Source organism: Fulvia fulva, chromosome 6 (genome assembly GCF_020509005.1).
Source record: "Fulvia fulva chromosome 6, complete sequence".
Taxonomy (NCBI): Eukaryota; Fungi; Ascomycota; class Dothideomycetes; order Mycosphaerellales; family Mycosphaerellaceae; genus Fulvia; species Fulvia fulva.
The window spans coordinates 1,419,387-1,440,998 of record NC_063017.1 but is presented as its reverse complement, the minus strand read 5'-3'; the positions used below and the strand labels follow the sequence as shown (position 1 = coordinate 1,440,998).

The window sequence follows — 21,612 nt, the reverse complement described above, 5'->3', positions numbered from 1 at the left end:
GGCTCTTTAACGTCTTATATATACCTATAGCACGGCTCTAGCTTCCTATATAAGGCGGGTACGGCCTCTAGTCTGCCTTCCTTTTGTTCTAAAGAGGAATAACTCTAATACGACTTTGTCGAGGGTGAAACACCGAGTTACTAACCCGGGCTTATAACCTATTAAATAGGTACGAGTTACGTAGTAGTAGAAGACGGCGGATTATACGGAAGACGAAGAAGGACCTAATAGGATAGCGTATATCTATATATAGTATCGCTAGTGTTAGTATAGATAGATACTAGGTGTCCGGATATTTGCTAGCCTATAGGCTAGTAAACCCTAGTCACGTGATCTAGTTATATAATATACCTATACCTATATACTTGTCCTACGGCCTATATATTCTTAATAGATACAAAGGTAGAGCAGATACTTTATCACCCGTACTTATTATTAAGAAACTAGGAGGTAGATTAAGAGTCTATATTAACTATAGATAAGTTAACGAACGTACGATTAAGTCTAGGTATCCTATACCCTTAATATAAGACATAATTAATCGTATTGCTAGTAAGAAGTACTTTACTAAGCTAGATGTTATTACCGCTTTCAATCGTATTAGAATAGTAGAGGGCTCCGAATAGCTGACCGTATTTATAACACAATATAGACAGTTTAAATACCTAGTAATACTATTCGGGTTATATAATGCCCCTAGTACTTTCTAGTCTTATATTAACGATATACTACGAGAGTTCCTTAACGACTTTACGTCGGCATACCTAGATAATATACTCATCTTTAGCGATACTCTTAAGGAGTATATAGAGTATATTAAGAAGGTACTTCGTAAATATAGTAAAGCCGGCCTATAACTCGAAATTACTAAATATAAGTTTTATACCTAATCTACTAAATACCTAGGCCTTATTATCGGCAAGGACGGAGTCTTAATAGACCTAGCTAAGGTATAAGCTATAAGGGAATAGGGAATACTAGTAAACAGAAAAGATATTCTTACGTTTAATAGGTTCTCCGGGTTCTATCGGCGCTTTATTAAGGACTATAGCAAGATAGTATTACCTATAGTAAAGCTAACTAAGAAGGACTGCCCTTAGTAATAGACAGAGGAGTGTTAGAAGGTATTCGACGGACTGAAGCAAGCTTTTACCGATACTAAAGGTACTATATTAGCGATGTTTGTCCTAGGACGTAGAATAGTACTTAAAACGGATATGAGTAACTTTATTACGGCTACGGTCCTATTGTAACACGATAAAGACAACATCTTAAGGCCAATTACATACCTATCTAAGAAGATAAGCTCGTAGGAGTACAATTACGACATTTATAATAAGGAACTACTTGCTATCGTCAAAGTATTTAAAGAGTAGAAGCCCGAACTTATAGCTAGCGATATCGACGAACTAGACTTTAAGGACTTTACTAATCTAAGCGGCTACCTAGTACTAGTATATAGCGATTATAAGAACCTCGAATACTTTATAACTTCTAAGTAACTAAATAGACGACAAGTAAGATAGGCCGAGTTCCTCTTATAATTCTTCTTTAAGATTATATATCGTCTAGGTGTTTAAGGAGCTAAACTAGATAGCCTTACTAGACGTTTATAGGACGCGATTCTATATAACAAATCAGATCCGCGGTACGTATAGCAAGATCGTATACTACTTAAACTAGAACACTTCTTATCTATTAGCGCTAGCTAAATCCTACGGCTAAGCGTATCCGAAGTCGAAGGAGTAGTAATAGACAAAGCGCTATTAGCCGACATTAGTAAGCTATACGAACAGGACGATATAATCGAAGCTACGACCTAGTTAGTAGTAGGCGAACCTATTAAACTACTACGAAAGAACAAGATTGACGATAAGTACGGGATGCTAGTCGATAGGATAATCTATAATAAGAATAGACATAGCGGTTATAGTCTCTTTATCCTACCTACTAAAGATAAGGAAAACACTATACGTATACGTATCGTTAAGGCCTTCTACAATACACCTACTATAGAGTACCCCGGTAAGAGAACTACGAGCCGGTTAGTATTACGTTACTATATATAGCTACAAATAACACGGTTTATTAGATCTATCGTACGAGTATACCGTATATACCGTAATAGCCGTAGCATTAACGAACCTTGATATAGACTACTTACTCTACTACTAGTCCTATTCGATACGTAGGACGACGTTACCTTAGACTTCGTTATCGAACTACTAAGGGCTAAGTACACGGTAGATAGTCAGTACTATAAGAACGTACTTATAGTTATAGACCGTTTAGGTAAGGAGCGGCATTATATCCTAGTATTAGAAATAATAGCGGAGTATATCGTATATATCTACGTAAAGTATATCTTCTCCTAATATAGTCTACTAAAGACAATTACGTCGGATCGTAGTCCTTAATAGGTATTAGCCTTCTAGGGACGCCTCTACGAGTTACTATAAATCAAGCGTAAGATCTTAACTGGCTATTACCCTAAGACTAATAGTTAAAGCGAGAATACTAATAAGATAATAGAATAGTACCTACGTACGCTCACTATTTACGCTTAGGATAACTAGCTAGATTGGCTCCTACTTATAGAGTTTACTATGAACGACTACGTCTCCGAGACGACTAGCGTAAGTCCTTTTATAGCGAGCATTAGTAAGAACCTACGTTATATAGATACTAAACTTAACCTCCCTATATAACTACTTCCGTATAAATAGCGATTAGACGTAGAGTCTATAAATGTATTCGTATAACGTATAATAGACCTTAGGTATAAGCTACGAGACTCTATAGTAATAGTATAAGTATCGTAAGCTAAATATACTAATAAGTATAGAACGATTATACTACGGTACGAAGTCGGAGACCTAGTACACCTTAGTATACGTAACTAGCGTACTAAGCGCCTATTAAAGAAACTTAATTACCGCTATACTAGACTATACGTAGTCACTAAGGTGCTACTATACGACACGTACCGTCTAGACCTCCCTCGGTCCCTAAGTAACCTCTATAATAGCTTTTACGCCAACTTACTAATACCTATATACGTACTAATACTAGGATAAGTATAGCTACCTCCGGCCCCGATCGAGGTAGAAGATAATAACGGAGATATAAGTACGTATTAGCTTCTAGATATAGTGCTTAACATAAAGAGTACATTGCCGCTAGGCCTAGCGCTACGCGGTAGGAGGAAGGAACGAAGGTATATATACCTAATATAATAGGTAGGTTATAGTAAGCCTACTTAGGAGCCCGCCGAGGAGTTAATAGATACTACTACCGCCTCTATCGCGGACTTCTACTATAACTATCCTACGAAGGATAGGCTAGCTAGGTTTACGCCGCTACTAGGATAGATTCCTAATAAGGATATACCTAAAGACGTTATAATCGGCGAAGTAATAAACGCTTTAGCCGCGAACGCTTTATTAATAGTTACGTCTAACCCGGTAACTATAGGTAGGCTACGTGAGTTATTCGCGTAGGTACCTATAGCTCTTCTAGTAGTTACGTATTACGAACCTAATACTAGTACTTATAATAGCCCGTAGGCGGCTACTTTTAGAAAGATGACCGTTAGTAGGTAAGTACCGGATATACGTTAATATAAGTAGTATACTTCCCTTAACTCGGTAACTACGGATATACCGCTAGCTTAAGCTAGTAATAGGTACCGTAGCTCTTCCTCGACTTAAGTAATAGCTACTATAACGGACTCCTTCGCGGAGTTTATATATCGCTACGGTAGAAACGAAATCACGACTCGTATAGGCTAGGTTAGCTACCGTAGAGGATACGATAATACTAAGATTAACGAATACGATACCGGACTAATAAAGATAGATAAGATAGACGGTATAGAGGATAATATAGAGGATAACGCCGCGTTTATAGCGGCTATACTACGAGCTTAAGGGACTGAGCGCGATTTTGAAGGGGGAGGTAGTGTTACGGCCCTAGGCCTAGTGAATGTCTAGCTAGTACGTGGGTCACGTGACCGCGCGTACTAGCGTAGTACCTCGGCTTATATATAGCCTCGGCGTACCTCGCGCTCCTTTTTCCTACGTACCTAGCTACTTTGTATTAATACGACTATAAACCGTTACACAAAGAAGCTATTTATCTTAGAAATAAATATATTTATATATAACTTAAAGCTATTTCGGCGCTATCGGTTCTACTATCTACGGGTATACGACGACGTACGGTCGTGCTATTACGACGCTTTAAAGTCGTCTTCGTCGTTACGAACAATCGGATTCACTAAAGTAGGGCCTATTTGATCTTAGGCGCTTCGCCAAAGCTCGTAGCTGAGGTAGACCCTGAGCTTTACCCGAAGCGTCTGAGTTCCACTGAGGTAAGAGGATGCGGAGAAGCGCGGTTCTGGTATGCATGCATCATGCACGCGTCTCGTACGAGCGGACTTAACCTCGGAGTTTAGATAGAACGGTGCTGCCAAGATACACGACAGCCTGATGACCATGGACTGAAATAGCTAGACGTATTCATATGCCACTAAGCCATGTCGCCAAATCTTCCACCCCGAGCCCGTGACTCTCAAAGTCTACATTATCCTCCTCAATCACCCAAGTCCAGAACATACCAGCAGATACCTCTAACCACCACCCCGACAACACCCATCACAATCCTCACACAACCCTTGAATGACAACTTGATCACCTCCCACGCAAGGTCTGGTGCCTCATGAGCCACCACACCCGCCGCTGCGAGCTCAGCCGTCTTCACGAACCCAATCTCCCTCAACGAATTGTAGATCGACCCTCCGGCCATCACGCCCATTCTCCAGTCCCACGCCCACGCCTTGTCAGTGATGGCATAAGCCACTATTGCAAGCACCTGAAACAGATCCATGTGAAGGGCGGATGAAGATGTGTAGCGGATCAGCCAATCGATTGTGATGATGCCGAAGACGAATAGGTAGAGTGCCACCACGGTGAAGATGGTCCAGTACGTGTACGTCGGCAACAGGAGGATGTTCTGTAGTAGAAGTGGTTGGTCTATGCAGGTGTGTTCGATCTTGGCTTCGAGGTCGCGCAAGGTGTTGTGGATGGGTTCGAGCATGGCTTTTTGTTTGTGCGTTATAGCGAGAAAGTCTGATGTTACTGATGGTGACCAGATGCAACGATAGCGATGGTGCGCCTTCTCGTGTATTATTTGCGTGCGAGTGAGCATGTCTCAGAACTGCAGTACCCCGTCGCTGCAAGGCTTATGGCAGTGTTTTTTTTCCTCAACCACTGAGACACGCAGCTTCACACCATCTGCACACCACACACACGCACACCCAGGCAAACCCACCAAACCCACAGCCCTCTACCCCGAAAACCCCCTCTCCCACTCCCTCATCAACCTCCCCGCCTTCTCCTCCCACCCCCTATCCATCACCACATCAATCCTCCCCCACCGTCTCCTCCACTCCTCGATCCTCTCCACCACCCTCACCATATCCCTCTTACACTCAATAATCTCCCTAATCCCCGCCACCACAAACTCCCTCGCCTCCTCCTCACTCATCTCCGGCAGTGGAGTCCTCTCCCACACCTGCGGCATCGTCTCCCAGCGTTTTATAACGTCGGGGATGTGCAGGAGGGCGTTCTTGGCCATTTGGAATTCGCTGCGGAGTTCGCCGTAGTAGAGGAGTAGGAGGGAGAGGATTGTTTGCGTGGATTTTTGGAGGAGATCCGTGGGAATGTCGGAGGGGTGGAGGGTGGGGGTTGAGGTTATGAGGTCTGTGTTGATGCGGTTTTTGAGGTGGTGCCATTCGGGGGTGTCGTGTGTGGTGAAGTGTTTGCTAGGCATGTTGTCGTAGGTGAGGAATGAGGATTGGTGCAGCTGGCGGTGTGTCCGTGCTGCTATATGTCCGATGGCGGGGCTAGCACTGTTCACTGTTGAAGAATGTCAATGAGATCTGATCAGTGAGCCTCGATGTGGTGAAGAAGTGACATCGCGCCGGCGCCTCACCTCCGCGCTTCGTGGTATGTCGGGCGGAAAGAGATCGGACAGGAAGAAACGCACTGGATTCGCAAGATGGTATCTCTATCGACTGAGGTCAACGCTTTGCACAACATTTGCTCACCTACTGCCTCCATGATCCCTACCACCACTTCCTCACATCCCACCAGTCCTACTGATACCCCTTACTAGCACTCTTGAACACCGTCAAAAGCTTCGCCGCAACCTCATCATCCCTCAACCGCTGGCTCAAGAACCCACCAAGATCCGCCCAAAACTCATCCGTCTTCAGAATTGCCGCCGCTCCCTCAGGCTCTTTCTTGTCCTCAGCCTCGGCATTTGCCTTTTCACTCTCTGGCGCACTCGTCTTCTCGTCCACATCCATCGGGTCGCCCTTCGGCACTTCAGGCACGGGTACTCTATCCTTCTCCACCACAGCCGGTGACTGACCCCTCGGTGTACCTCCCGTGCCGCCCATGATCATCAGACTCAGCTCCGCATCACTTTCGATCCCAATGTCTTTGAGCGTTTTGAGATCTGTTACGGGCTTTTTGTTATAGAGCACCTTGATCTTATCCTGAGGGATGCTTGTCTTGGAGGCATATTGGGTCTTGAGGTCGTGAATCGTCGTATCGAGAGCAACGTTCGGGATCGTGATAGTCTCGCCGTTTCGCATAGGTTTGAGGGTCGCGGTTATGGTCTTTTGCGAGGCTTGCTGAGAGGATGTGGGGCCCTTGCGGGTTGGGAAGGGGTGTGTTTGGCGAGGGAGAATGTACTGCGCGTTGGTCAGCCGGAGGATTTAGGCTATTTGAAAGGTATGTCTTACAGGACTCTGGTTAGGATACTGCCTGGGATCGCTGACATGGTCTGCTGGAAGCTTGATGGGCTTCTTGTCGATGGTCGCCAGGAACTGCTTGGCGAAGGTGACTTCGGACATGATGTGTTGACTGTAGCTGCTGTACAGCGTCTCGATCTCGTCTTGGGAATGGAAAGCCAGCGTAGAGATGTTCAGGGTAGTGGATGTTGTTGTTAGGTTGCTGAGTTGAAGTTGGAGCTGTGGTCACAAGATGACGAAGGCCAGCGGGCTCAATTCCGGCGCAGATCATCAGGTGAAAGTTCGAGGTCACAACATCTTCCTGAGACATCATATGCGATAACAGCAAGAATAGCCTCCAAGGCTGCGAATCTCCATGGCGAACCTCTACAACCTCGAACCGCAACCGACGGCGAAAGTAATCCTCAACACAACCTCCGGCGACATCGAACTCTCCCTCTTCGCAAAGCAGACTCCACTCGCCAGTCGCAACTTTCTGCAGCACTGTCTGGATGGCTACTACACCAATACCATCTTCCACCGCTTGCTTCCAGGCTTTATCGTCCAAGGAGGCGACCCTACAGGAACGGGTCAAGGCGGCGAATCTGCCCTCGAAAATGGCGGCACGTTCGAAGATGAATTCCACAGCAGGCTCAAGTACAACAGGCGAGGACTGCTGGGGATGGCGAACGAAGGAGCGAACAGCAATGGCAGCCAGTTCTTCTTCACATTGGATGCTACGCCAGAGTTGCAGGGGAAGAACACCATGTTCGGGAGAGTGGAGGGAGACACGATTTACAACTTGATGAAGATGAGTCAGGACGTGGAGATGGCGAGTGAGGGAAGTGAGAGGCCGTTGTATCCTACCAAAGTCACAGGTGCTGAGATTTTGGTCAATCCTTTCGAGGATATGGTTGCGGGAGTGAAAGTGGCACCTAGGTCAAAGGAAGAGAAGACACAGGTTAAGAAGAGGAAGAAGCCAATGGGAAAGCAGGTGCTGAGCTTCGGCGGGGATGAAGGAGAGGAGGAGATGGCGCCTGTGGTGAAGAAGGTCAAGGCGAATCCAAAGCTGGTAGCGGTCGAGCCTGAAGAGCCAGAAGAGAAGGTCGCAAAGATACCGAAGAAAGAGAAGAAGCTTGCAAAGCCGAAGGATGAGGTTATCGTGCCAGAAGAGGACATTGCAATACCTCAAACGACCACAGCAGGAGCACCCGCCAAGATCGAGGAAGCAGAAGACAGCGAAGAAGAGTCCGAAACAGAGGAGGACAGGCGGAAACGAAAGCTGGACCATACAAATGCCGAGATCCAAGCGTTGAAAGCCAGCATGAAGCGAACAGTTGACATCAAACCCCAAAAAGAAGAGAAGCCGAAGTCAGCTCTCGAAGCGATGATCCCCACGACAAGTACGCGAGGTCGAAAACGAGGCAAAGCAACGGACGAGAAAGGCGCCTTCAACCTCTTCCAGACGTTCAAACAGCGGCTCGATACATTACCTACCGAAGCCGCACCAGAACCCGCGAACGACACCACCAAAACCCACCCCAATCCAGAACCCAACCCATCCAGCGACGCAGACGACGACGAAGAAGCAGCTCTATGCGATCTCCATTTCATCGCAAACTGTCAATCATGCAAGTCCTGGGACGACGAGAAGCCAGATGGGGAAGCCGAGAAGGATGGCGACGATGATCCCGGCTGGATGGCTCATACTCTCACATTTGCTAAAGACACCCTTGGTAAGGTATGTATAAGACGCCAGGTGACGAAGAGTCCGTATCATATGATGCTGTAGAAAAAGCTGACTAAGACGTGAACAGGACTTGGAGTGGAAAAGGAAAATGGAAGAGATTGGGGTCATTGATCCAAGGGAGAAGGCCAGGGCGATTAAGGAGGAGAAGAGGAAGGGGAAGGAGAAAGCAAAAAGATAAGCTAATTTTGGCATGCAGCGAGGTGCTACCTATACTTGCGCAACACAGTGCCACCTGATGATGCCTCGATCCCAAGGACAACCGCATTGTCCTACCGGAGGAACTCTGTGCCACCTCGCACCAGCGGTTACCTAGGCCTGTTGATAATGAATAGGCGATCGCACATCTTCTGCTGTGTCTGGTCTTTTCTATATCTACAATATGTCAACTACTATTAGTTGGCGCTATTACTGCGTCTGGGCAGCGGAAGAATGCTACGTATGAGCACCCCGGCGTGCGCCTCTGCACCATCAGATCTCGTGCAGCGCTATGGACAATCATTCGCCTCAAGACCACTTCATACACGATCCGCTCCCTGGCGCAACCTCTCATCTGCGACTCCTTTACATCCTGTCAGATGACGGTACTCAGGTTCTCCGCTGTCGGACTGAAGTTTTCGAGCTGTCCGGCAGTATCGAGCAAGAATATGTGGCCATCTTATACACATGGGGCAGCCCACAACAAAACAAGACTATCCAGGTCAACGATCGACCGTTCCAGGTAACTTCGAACGCTTATTATGCATTGTGGCAGATGCAACACTACGCTCCCAAAAGTTGGAGCTGTTTCTGGATAGACTCAATTTGCATCAACCAGGACGATCACAACGAGAAGAGCCAACAAGTGGGCGTCATGCATGAAATCCACACCAACGCGAGATGCACGGCATCCTGCCGTGGGGAAGTGTCAAAGGAGGACACTGCTGCCGTGGCCGAGTTTCTGAACCAGGACCCGAGCATGTTGGACTTCACGTACTGGAGCTGGCCAGTCGAGCCGCAAGATTGGCGGTGGTATCAGAGCCGTGATCGCTGGCAAGCAGTGATGAAAATTCTCGACAACAAACCATACTTCCAGAGGGCCTGGGTCACTCAGGAGCTACTCTTAGCGAAGTCAGTGTTCATCTTTGCCGGCGCAACGGCGCCTATACACGAGAAACTTCTGCGACGGTGGGATCAGCCCACCTCGTGTAGCATGCTCTTCGAGGAGCGTGAGCGCGTCGAAAGGTCACCTGATCGCGGCACCTCATCATGTTTCACAGTGCAAAGGCTTGTACCGATGTTCGGGACAAGCTTTACAGCCTTCTAGGACTATCTCTCATACGCGATCATTTCAGTATCGACTACGATGACTCCTGTCTCGCTTTACTGGGCCGGTATGTCGACATCTGCATAGAGAGGCCAATGGAGGCATTCGACTGTGCTCGCGACGTCCATAGTTCTATTCTGGATACCAGCGGCACCCTAGAACACTAGCATAAACACCTAGTGCATTCGGCTTCCTCGATCGTCGCGTTAAACCGCGACGTTTTAAACAAAACAGTATATTAGGCAATAACGAGGCGCTTAACGTGCTTCACCACCGAGCGGGCCACACCACCGAGCGGGCCACTTTTGCCAAGAACTGTACCACTTCGACAGATACAGCTATGCAACCACCATTACAGCGTGTATTGTCTTCAAACGAGGCCAAACTGACCTTAGCTGTCCAGGCCACGGAACGCGACGCGACAATCACGAATCGACTTGCTACAAAGGTATACGACGCGTCTCGAACTACACTAGGGTATCGATTGAATAGACGACCTCCTCGGGGTGACTACGAGCCCGATTCGAAGAAGCTTACAGAGCTAGAAGAGAGGGTGATACTTGAGTATATACACGAGCTGGATCTTAGAGGTTTCCCGCTATTAAAAGCTAGTATACGAGTAATAGCCGATTCATTACTATAAGAGAAGAGTCTTAAGCCCGCTGGTCTTAATTAGACAGACAGGTTTATTAGGCGGCATCGTGAGCTAAAGGTTCGTATAACACGTAGATACGATGGTTAGCGAGCCCTAATAGAAGATATAGACGTTATCGAGAAGTAGTTCTTGCTTATACGTAATATAAAGGAGAAGTATAGCATCCTTGACTAGGACAGCTACAACTTCGACGAGACAGGGTTTATAATAGGTGTCATTACGTCTCAGAGCGTCGTTACGGGTTCAGAAAGGCGTAGTAGAAAGAGGAAGGTCGTTTAATAGGGCAATAGAGAGGGAGTAGAGAGATAGCGTATTAGATAGCTCTTATACGAAGCGAGATCAGTAAGCTACGTAAGTCTAACGAGGCCCTTCTACAGTGGAAAGCACGAAAGCGCAAGTATATTCAGTCTAGAGGGTCTCTAACCTTCGATAAGGCGTCGCAACTAATACCTCTAGAGGATACTAGGAGGTAGAAAGTAAGTAGAGAGTCGCTAGATAGTGTTCGGCTAGTACTAAGGCTACGACGCTATAAGCGATGTAGCGAGTCGGGGTATAACGTACGTACCTATCAAGTAGACTTACTAGATAGCGAAGAATCTGAAGAGGAATTGTCCTCCTAGTAACGATTCTATAGGATGTCGTCGTATTAAGATACCGTCGTAATTAAAGTAGAAGTAGTATAGTTCTTAGCAAAAGTAGCCCGCTCGGTAGTATGGCCCGCTCGGTAGTAAAGTACGTTATAACGTAAAGTACTAGTGAGCTAGGAACACTAGTGAGCTAGGAATTTTGTCTTAGTACGACTAACTCGCATTCTTTATTAATTGTTTTCACTACTATTAAATAGAGAACTAGTGAACTTAATACTCTCATCCGATTTAGAATTGTTCTCTCTGTCTTCCTAGTACGTTCGTACGTTATAGCCAGTCCGACCGTAGTTACTATACCGCCGTCTACTTAGCTAGCCCTCTTTCGTACCCTCTGACCTACGACTCTTCTTTGACTGTTCTATAGCCTTTAACGACTCGACGACTACCTATAACGAGCCAACTCTATACTCTAAGACCCCGCCGTACTAGAGACGCTTTTGTTTACGAGATCGGCGCTTTATAAGAGTCTTAACTTATTGTTTAAGCTTAGAGTTACGAGCTCTAAGAAGCGCATTCTCTTATAGCATTACTTCGCCGCCTTTTATAAGCTAAGAGAAGCTATTATAAGCTGTTTTGGAGTTGCTTAGTATAGCGTCGTATATAAGCTTAGATTACGACGTAAACTCCTTCGAATTACTCGGAGTTCAAGACTACTATAATGTCGTCTAAGGCGGGAGTAGTCCTAGCGGGGTTTATAGGCGTATATTAAGGCGATTAAGTACTACTTACGCGTTAATAGGAACTAACTCTATAGCCTTAAAGGCCTTCTTATAGTTTGACGCGGTAAATACGTCGAAAAACGCGTCTTAAAACGCCGGAAGGAAGGTTTCTTTATTAATATAGAGGACGCGCTAACGCGCTAAGTCCCGTACTTATTATAAGTACTTTAGCCTCACGGCGTAAAACAAACTACGTTAAGAGGCTATAGGATATACGACGAATACGCCGGTATATAGAGCGTAAGGATCTTATAGTTTAGATAATAGTCCTTAAAACCCTAGTTTAAATAGCTCTTAAAGCCGTCTAAAATAAGTAACATATAGCTACCTATAGAACGCGCCTCTATATACGCATCAAAGTACTTTAACTACTCGAGGCTAAGTATGTTGTTCATCTATCTATTCTTAGAGACCGTAAGCTTCTAATTCCGCGGTATATCTACCTCTTCGTACTATACTAAAATATAGACGCGCCCTTTCTAGATATTAAAGGGCGGGGTCGAGTAGCTAGCGGTATAGATGCTCTAAATAACTATAGCCTACTCTCTATTACTAGGCTAAGTAGTCGTAGGGCGAGAGCGTCGTTCTAAGCTAGTAACGACTTTTATAGAGCTAATTACGCCTATTTAAAAGCCCGTCTTGTCGAAGTTATAGATATCGTCGTTATATATACTATACTTAGTAATTGTCTCTTATATAAGCTGAAACTAGGCGCCTATAACTTCTAGATCTTACTAGAGTATTCTTTAACGGTCCTTCGCTCGGTTTAAGGCCGTTTTAAGCTTAGTAGAGCGCGAAACGAATCTCTCTACCTAGTTCTTACCTACCGGATCCGCGTCGTATTTACCGAGTAGCTTGTCCGCTATATCTACTACCTCGCTAAGGGTAGGCGCGAATCCTCGCGAATAGGGGTCGAGGATATATCGAATAATTGTCTATTCTTTAGTTAACGTAAGTTAATACTAGATAGGGTAAGTATCGACGCGAGGAGTAATTCTGTAGTACCGGCTAGTTAGCGTCGAACAAGGTACGTAATATACTATAGCTACGCGTAGGAGACTCGGAAATTAGCCCTAATAATAAATAAATAAATAAATAAATAAATGAATATATTTATAATGCCTATCTAGCTCCTAAAAGGTCTACGAGGCCGGGGGCTATTAAGGAAGAGAGAGGGGAAACCCGTCGTACGGGGAAAAACTCTCTTTAGGTATTAGTAAGTTCTCTCTATTACTTATTAGTCAATCTATCGTACTAGAAGCGGTAAGTACTAGGTAGTTAGCCGCCCCGGAGTACTAATCTACCTAGTGCCTAGGAACGAGTATTAGTAGCTAGCCGACTATTGAATAGACGATAGGTCGACTATTAGTAGAGGCGGGTCGCCTATCGAGTAGGAGACAGGTCGACCGTTGAGCGGAAAACAAGCTAGCCGTCGAGTAGACGGCGAGTCGACCCTTCCGGGCTCCTATACTCTATTAGTACTCCTATCGCTATTCCTCCTACGCTCGGGGTCGCTATAGGCTACGGTCTACCCGCCTACGTAGTCGTCGGTACTACCGGAGTTCTACTACGTCTATAGGTAGGGCGCCTTTAAAGGCTTCCTAGAGCTCTTCCTCCTAGGCTATCTCCCCTATTCTTACTACTATCTTACCCGCTATCTAGAACTACTATAGTAGGCCGGTCCGTATTAATATTCGTACCGCTACTCGTATCCTACGCGCTATACCTATTATATATTAGAAGTCTATAGCCCTAGTCTTAAGGCGTATTACCTACCGGGCTTCTATAAAGCGTAGGTAGAATAGTACGACGTATTTCGGCGTCTAGACACGTCTATATTCGTATAGGCTACTATCTACTCCCGGTACCTTTCGGCGATATAGATAGTCCTTAAACTTAATATATTTCGAGCGGAGTAGTATCGCGACTATTACCTATAGGCGGGTAAGGGCTCGGAAGAGCATTACTCTATCTCGGCTAATAGGTCCTATCTTTACCGCTACCTCGTCTTCTTATCGGTACGCTTGTCGCCGTAGTAGTTACCCGTTCGGGTACCTTTCGCCTTTCTCCTAGTACTCGTTCTAGATTCCCTATATATATCTACGGACCGCGTTTGCTATAGCCTTCCGTTCTTTACGTCCCTATCCCGCCCCTATTACTAGTACACTACTAGCTAGGGCCTATACTCGGCACTTTACTATTAGGGTTTATTACCTATCTACCTACCGCTAGGCCTATAATTCTATCTTCTTTTTAGGCGTAATAGATCGAAGGCGTGTCGTAATCGCCTAGTACGCCGCGCGGATATTACTCTCTACCTTACTATTCGCCGTCTAGAGCGTATAGCCTATAGCGAGCTATTAGAGGTAAAGGTCTAGTAGCGCGATCTACGTATCCGCTTCTAGGACCTACGTCGGTATACTACGGTATACCCCGGTCGCCCTACGTAAACATTTGTTCTATACGTTTTAAATCTACTTTATCTAGCTAGTCGCGTAGGATAGATACTAGACTAGTACCCTAAAGGTAATCGCCGGTCGGACGATAGAGCTATATAGCTAGCGTACCTTTACGAAGGCTACGCTCTATATAGAGGCCGCGAGGCGTATAACTAAGGCTTTGTTCTAGTCTCCCCGCTACCGGAGCTACTTTAGGTAGGCGTACTACCGGAGTTACGTATCTACTTAGAATCCTAGGACCCGAATAGATAGCTATAGAGTAATCTAGCTTACGCCGGTCCCGGCCTCGATCGTAGCTTAGAGGTTATACTTCTTCCTAGTCCTTATAAGGTAGATTATCTAGTACTTCTTAGGTACGAAGACTACCCTATATTACGCTACCTAGTCGTTATATACCTCGAGCGCCGCTTCGAGTTAGCGGTAATTAGTCTCGGTTAAGTCGCTATATATTAGGATGTTCGTATCGTCGATAAAGCCTATATAGGAGTTAGTACCGCCGGCGCTTCCTCTAAGTAGCCGGAGGAGCGTAGAGGCGAAGAAAAGGAAGAGGATCGGAGAGAGCGATAAGCCCTACGGGATCCCCGTTTCTATAGGCCGTATCTAAGGTTTACGCTACTTCTCTAGGACGAGCTACGTAGACCGGTTACTAAGGAAGGACTTAACGAACGCGACGAGCTAGCTAGGTAGACCTTTCGCCTAGAGGTTATAGAGTAGTCGGGCGTAGGAAACTTTATTAAACGCCCCCGAGATATTAAGGGATAGTAGGGTAGCGACCTATTATCGGCGTATTACCTAGATTATATAAACCTATTCCGTAACGAGTTCTAGGGCGGTCGTCGTAGACCGCCCTAGTCGGGCTCCTATCTACTCGGCTAGGAGGAGCTAGTACTCCTCGGCTAGCTTAGAGATACGATTAGCTATAATACGCTCTAGCGCCTTACCGATCGTACTAAGTAGGGCTATTAGGCGGTAGGCCTTCCTAACGTCGTATCTAGCCTTACCCTCCTTACGGAGGACGACTATACTCGAGTATTAGAAGGGGGTCGGTCCGTTCAACTACTAGAGGTATACCGTAAATAGCTCCGCGAGGTACGGGGCGAGCGTCTAGCGGTAGTACTTAAGGAATTAGTTAGGGATCTTATCTAGTCCTAGAGCCTTATCTAGTAGCGCCGCTTTTAGTACTATTAGTACCTCCGCCTCCGTTACTCCTTAGCTAGTCTCGAGCTCCGTTAGGTATATAAAGCCTTCGATATCGTCGAGTCGGGTAGTAACCGGAGGAGGGAAGAACGCCTCTACTAGCGCGTCGGCTCTACCTTACTAGTATAGACGACTAACTACCCTAGTTAGTAAGGGCGCGCCTAGTGACCTTAGGATAGCTTACGCGTAGGTGTATATACTTGCCGGTCCGCGGGCCGTAAAATGAATATAGTGATCCTAAAAGATAATAAATCTGAAATTTTTAGATTCCCGTATTTTCGCCTTATAGAGAGATTCTTCGTAAATCCTAGCTTCCTACTAAGGTCGCCTCCTAACTATATATATCTTAGTAGTACCCCTATACACCTCTACTACGGAATTAACCGTTAAAGGTTAACTAGATTCGACGCGTAAATTTTAGGGTCTAAAGGGGCCCTTAGCTCGTTAAAATATCCTCCCCTATTACGAAACTGTCCCTAGTTTCACCTCTACTACGCCTAATATAAACTAAGAAACTATACCTATAAGTTATACGTAAGGAAGGCGGATCCGGCGTCTAGTCAAGTAGTTAGTCTAGAGATATTAAGGAGATCGTAAGTTTATTCTATAAGGGGCTAAGGAGTCTAAGTTAAAGTCTAGTCTTCGTAGTAAGCCTACTCTTAAATTAAGGATATAGCCTAGAAATCAGTCAAGCACGCTAGAAACTAGGTACTAGAACTAGAAGCTAGTTAAACTAAGGTCAGAAACCAAAATTACTAAGTAAACTCCTTACGCCTAAGAAAAAAAGAAATAATAAAGTCTGTTGAGAACATACAGGCCGCAGGACAAGCATGTAGGTGTGGGTGTGTCATGTGATAGATCACGTGACTAGGGTTTGCCAGCCCCTATAGGCTGGCAAACATCCGGACACCTAGCATCTACCTACACCAACACCGGCGATACTGTATGTAGATACACGCTATCCCATTGGGTCCTTCTTCGTCTTTGGTGTGATCCGCCGTCTTCCACTGCTGCGCAACTCGTACCTGTTTAACAGGTTATGAGCCCGAGTTAGCAACTCGGTGTTTCACCCTCGACAAAGTCGTATTGGAGTTATTCCTCTTCAGAACAAAAGGAAGGCAGACTGGAGGCCGCACCCGCATTGCACAGGAAGCTACAGCCGCGCTGTAGGTGCATATAAGACGTGAAAGAGCCTAGTGAGGCACTGTCAGACTCCGAGTCAGGGAGCCTGTGCCAATACCTCAGACAAGTGGGCGAGCTTACTGAGAAGAGTCGCTCTCCGGACATCGCGTTCGCATCGACTAACTGTTCATTCTGAGAGAGCCGCAGTGTCTCAGAAACCCCCTCTGCTGAGAGAGTTACGCTACAGTGTCTCAGCACCAACACGATCCTTACCGACCGACTTTCCTCCTCTTCCCGGCGGATAGCCATCCTCTCCGCTATCAACCTCGCGTTCGGTTTATCCCATTTCGATCCGATCGCGTACGACCGAATACATCCTTTTACCTGAGGGCAGCCAACCTGTCCCTCAACTTACAAAAAATGGAGAACGAGACTGGGTTCATAAGAAAGAGAGCAGCACCTCTTCTGACAAGAGAGAACCACGAAACATGGTTCAAGCTGATGAGAATACACCTGGTATCAAAGCAGGTTGACTGGGTCCTCGAAGACATCATCACGGACATTCCCGCTGCAACCCCATCTATAGCGACACCCTCTGCATCATCGGAGTCATCCCTTCCTTTGGATCAAGCGATAAGGAAGGCATCGTACAGACGGCACAATGCAACGGCCCTGTATGAGATGTACATCTGTCTGTCGACAGATGACCAAGAGATGACATACGAGATCCGGCATGCGAAGGAGTTGTGGGAATGGGCTGAAGCTAAATATAAGAGAAGACTTCTCGCTACTGGAAGAAGTTTGCTTCAGCAATACACCAATTTCGTGATGACAGAAGACCAGTCTATAGATGATGCCTGGCAGGAGCTTAGCTCAATTGCAAGGAGGGCTGTTTCAATCTCGCCTCAGTTCCAAGACATCAAGACTGAGGACAGAAAGATCCAGCAACTCTTAGCAGCTCTGCCAGACTCATTTGGCTCAATTCGCGATGCAATTGATGCCCAGGTGAATCTCTCACCACAAGACATTCTTGCAATTCTTGGGGAGAAGCAAGAATCAATGATTCATCAAGGAACAGCCATGTTTGCTAAGAAGGGTTTCCAGGGCAAGCTCACGTGCCATCTCTGCGGTGGTGACCATTTTATGAGCAAGTGCCCACACCTTTCTGCAGCTCAGCAGGCTGTTAGGAACAAGGACAAACTAGCTAGGGTTACCTACCCTGCTAAGAGACAACCGTCACCACCTCGTAGGAGGTCATCATCACCAAACCTTCGTGATGTCCTCAAGGTGATGACGGACCTTGCAAAGCAGATGAAGGAGAGCCGCAAGCCAAAGGCCTCCTCTAGTAAGCCTGCAAGGGCCCATGCGACCCAGGAAGACGCATCAGACCCTGAGATACCATCAGAAGATGATGATGTTGATGAGGTTGCCCATTCCACTGTGGAAGCCAAAGGCAAGTACCCCTCGTCCGAGTGGTTGCTTGACTCTTGTGCATCATCACATATGACTGACCAAGATTCACTATTCAGGACACTGAAGCCTCTTCAAAAGAGGAAGTGGATCAAGGTTGGGGGTGGCTATCTACAAGCTACACATATGGGAAGTGCAGTAATGGGTGGTCCTTCTGGAAAGCAAATTGTCTTAGAAAATGTCCTGTTTGTTCCTGGCCTTGGAGTTAGTCTTGTTTCGTGGAATCAGTTCAGCCAACAGTTTGCTGTCCAACCACCCAGTTTCACCCTAAAATCCTTGTCTGGTAAACCCGTTGTCCAGACCAAACTTCGAGGAGGAGTACCGTTTATCCACTCGATCTCGGAAATTCTTGAGCCACAGCATGCTGGCATACTCTCTCAAGAACGTGACGGTACCGCTATGGCTAACACTGAGTCCGAAGATCAGTGGGAGCTATGGCATAGAAGATGTGCACACCTTGGCAAGGGACTGCTAAGAAACCTGCATAGAGTCACTGACAAGAAAGATCCCATTCCTGTTCCTTCTGAACACCAGAATTGCAAGGTCTGCTCCCTTGCAAACATGAGGAAGTTCAAAGGACCTGCCACAGAGAGGAAAGGGGAGAGGCTGGCCCTCATCTCTATTGACATCTGTGGGCCTTTTCAGGGCGCAGTCTCTAGGCTAGGATACAAATATTGGCTTGAGATTGTAGACAACTTCTCTAGGAAGAAGTGGGTAATCCCTTTGAAGGCCAGGAGCGACGCTCCTGCAGCCCTACGGGATTGGAAGGTCCAGGCAGAACGGCAGTCAAGGTGCTTTCTGTCTGCGATCCGCAGTGATGGTGCAAAGGAAATTCTCGCCTTGCTAAAAGAGTGGGAGAAGGAGTTTGGCACTCAGATGGACACAACTGATGCCTACAACTCTCTTCAAAATGGACCTGTGGAAAGGTCAATTCAAGCCTCTGAGAACACAGTCCGGGCTATGCTTGAAGACTCTGGCATGCCAGTTGAGTTCTGGCCAGAAGCTTTGCAAGCACAGACTGTGATCAGAAACAGACTGCCTAATGGTCCGATCATTGATGGTATTGCTCTTTCACCAGAAGAAGCCTTTACTGGCCAAGTACCGTCAGTCGACCATTTCCGCGTCTGGGGATGCAAAGCTGTGGTCTATGTAGACCCAAGAGCCCAACCTCAAGGCTTGAGGAGAGACAAGTTGATGAACCGAGGAAAAGAAGCCGTGTTTGTGGGCTACTCAGAAAACACCACAAAACAATGGCTGTTCTGGGATCCCGACATGAAAGCAATAAAAGCGCATAGTCACGTCGACTGGTTTGAGAATGAGAAGGGGGGAGATATGGATCTTGGTATCACCTTCACTAACCAGCCGAGTCGAGCGCCACAGCGCAATCCTGTTGGGAGGAAGCCCTTTGGGGCGAAATTTTCCGATAGGGGATTATCAGAGACACCGTTACGAAGGCCAGGAGAAAATATTGAGGCGGTTTCAACACTGTCGAAGGCCGATAACGGTGGATCTATACAGAACCTACCCAAGTCATCAACACCACAGCAACCGCTGTTTGTGCAACTTCCCCCTCCCCCAAAGGACATTGGGGAATACCAGAAGTTTGGAGATCAGGGTACTCCAATGAAAGAAAAAGAAGATGTCGTTCAGTTCGACCCATCCGAACACCCAGCGCCACCTCAGGTTGCAGGCAACAAGAGGTCAAGGGGGGACGGAGATGATAACTCTGAAGAGCATGAGGCTAAACACCATAAGGCTCTTATCGCCCAGATGTTCCATCTAGACCCTACAATGAGCTGGGTAGAGGAGATTCTGAACGACGTGGAAGAACATGCATTTGCTGCTGTTGGGCAGGCCATAGCCTATCAGCAGGAAGTGCCAATCCCAAAGTCCTATAAGGCAGCCGTAGGAGACCCCGAATGGGGACATATGTGGAGAGAGGCAATCGAGAACGAACTTATTGCCTTAGCAAGCAACAACACCTGGGAAGCAGTTGTACCGCCAAAGGGTGCGAATCTAATTACTTCTAGGTGGGTCTTTGATGTGAAAAGAATGATTAGTGGAGCCATTGAGAAGTTCAAGGCAAGACTAGTTGCAAGAGGGTTTTCACAGAAATATGGGGTTGACTTCGAAGAGACCTTTGCACCTACTGTTAGACATGATACTCTCCGAGTATTCATGGCAGTAGTATGTGAGAGAGATCTCGAGATGCACCTAGTGGATGTGAATAATGCTTTTACCCAAAGCAGCCTTCTTGAAGACATCTATATGATCCCACCCCCAGGAGTTGAAGCACCTCCAAACATGGTGTTCAAGGTCCTACGAAGTCTTTATGGGCTTAAGCAAGCAGCTAGAGACTGGAACAAGCTCTGTGTTGCGAAGCTAGAGAAGATTGGATTTACCCAGTCCCAGGTAGATCCATGCCTACTTATCCATACGGATAGAGACCTTATGGTCCTTACCCATGTGGATGACATACCCATTGCAGCTCCGAAGCTGTCAGATGTTCAGTGGTTTAAGGCTGAGCTTGGAAAAGTGTTTAAGATTAAAGATCTTGGTGAACCTACGAAGATCCTTGGAATGAGGATTACAAGAGACAGGTCCCAAGGCACTTTGAAGCTTGATCAAGGACACTATGTCCACGCTAACTTAGCCAAGATGAACATGGCTAGAGAGAAGGCTACGCCAACCCACTCACCTATGGAGAGCTACGAGCATTTAGTGCCTACGGCACCTATGGATGAGAGGTGCAACAAACAGGATTACCAGAGCCACAATGGTACCTGGATGTGGCCAATGACAATGACAAGGCCAGACTTAGCATTCCCCCTTGGAAGAATTAGCTCATTTGTTGCTGATCCCTCGCAGCAGCATATGAAGGCTTTGAAGAAGCTCTCCCGATACCTGCGGTCGTACCCAGACCTAGGTCTTATGTATAGAAAGGGAGGGGGCAATCTCCAGGGATACTCGGACTCTGACTACGCTATGGACAAAGTGGATAGAGTCTCAATTCTGGGATACGTGTGGTTCCTTTGTGGATCACCTGTGTCCTGGATGAGTAGGAAGCAGAAGTCTGTTGCAACATCAACAATGGAAGCTGAGTTCATGGCTATGAACGCAGCCGCAAAGCAGTCACAATTTCTTGCTGCTGTCCTCAGGGAAATGGGGTTCCCAGAACTGGTAGGAAAGAGCTCTTTCCAGCCGAGTGTAAGGGCAAGCAAGGGCACTGTTGACGAGCTAAGGCCAGTCAAGCTCATGGGTGACAACCAAGCCGCTTTGACACTTGTCAAAGATGCCCATGTGCATGAAAGGTCAAAGCATATTGATGTTGCATATAACTATGTCAGACATCTCTGGTGGCAGAAGAAGATTGCAGTGGACTACTGCCATACAAAGGACATGGCTGCTGATGGGTTAACAAAGCCCCTCAATGGCCAGCAGTTCCAAAACTTTGTAAGGCAGCTCCAGCTTGCGTAAAGGGATTGTAGGAG

At 46.5% G+C, this 21,612-nt stretch overlaps 4 protein-coding genes across 4 annotated transcripts; 1 reads left to right on the top strand and 3 right to left on the bottom strand.

The window, feature by feature from the left end:
* Positions 1 to 4,593: 4,593 nt before the first annotated feature.
* CLAFUR5_06844 (uncharacterized protein) lies at positions 4,594 to 5,097 on the bottom strand (the record flags this gene model as incomplete). Its single annotated transcript, XM_047905992.1, has 1 exon — positions 4,594 to 5,097. The coding sequence occupies one exon, from the start codon at positions 5,095 to 5,097 to the stop codon at positions 4,594 to 4,596; it is 504 nt and encodes a 167-aa protein (XP_047763381.1).
* Positions 5,098 to 5,346: 249 nt separating this feature from the next.
* Positions 5,347 to 5,832, bottom strand: CLAFUR5_20223 (uncharacterized protein; the record flags this gene model as incomplete). The annotated part of the gene is made up of 1 exon (XM_059463059.1): positions 5,347 to 5,832. The coding sequence occupies one exon, from the start codon at positions 5,830 to 5,832 to the stop codon at positions 5,347 to 5,349; it is 486 nt and encodes a 161-aa protein (XP_059319025.1).
* Positions 5,833 to 6,157: 325 nt separating this feature from the next.
* Positions 6,158 to 6,922, bottom strand: CLAFUR5_06843 (uncharacterized protein; the record flags this gene model as incomplete). The annotated part of the gene is made up of 2 exons (XM_047905991.1): positions 6,158 to 6,760; positions 6,812 to 6,922. 2 exons carry the CDS (start codon positions 6,920 to 6,922, stop codon positions 6,158 to 6,160), a joined length of 714 nt encoding a protein of 237 aa, XP_047763380.1.
* Positions 6,923 to 7,175: 253 nt separating this feature from the next.
* CLAFUR5_06842 (Peptidyl-prolyl isomerase CWC27) lies at positions 7,176 to 8,727 on the top strand (the record flags this gene model as incomplete). Its single annotated transcript, XM_047905990.1, has 2 exons — positions 7,176 to 8,540; positions 8,617 to 8,727. 2 exons carry the CDS (start codon positions 7,176 to 7,178, stop codon positions 8,725 to 8,727), a joined length of 1,476 nt encoding a protein of 491 aa, XP_047763379.1.
* Positions 8,728 to 21,612: the final 12,885 nt, after the last annotated feature.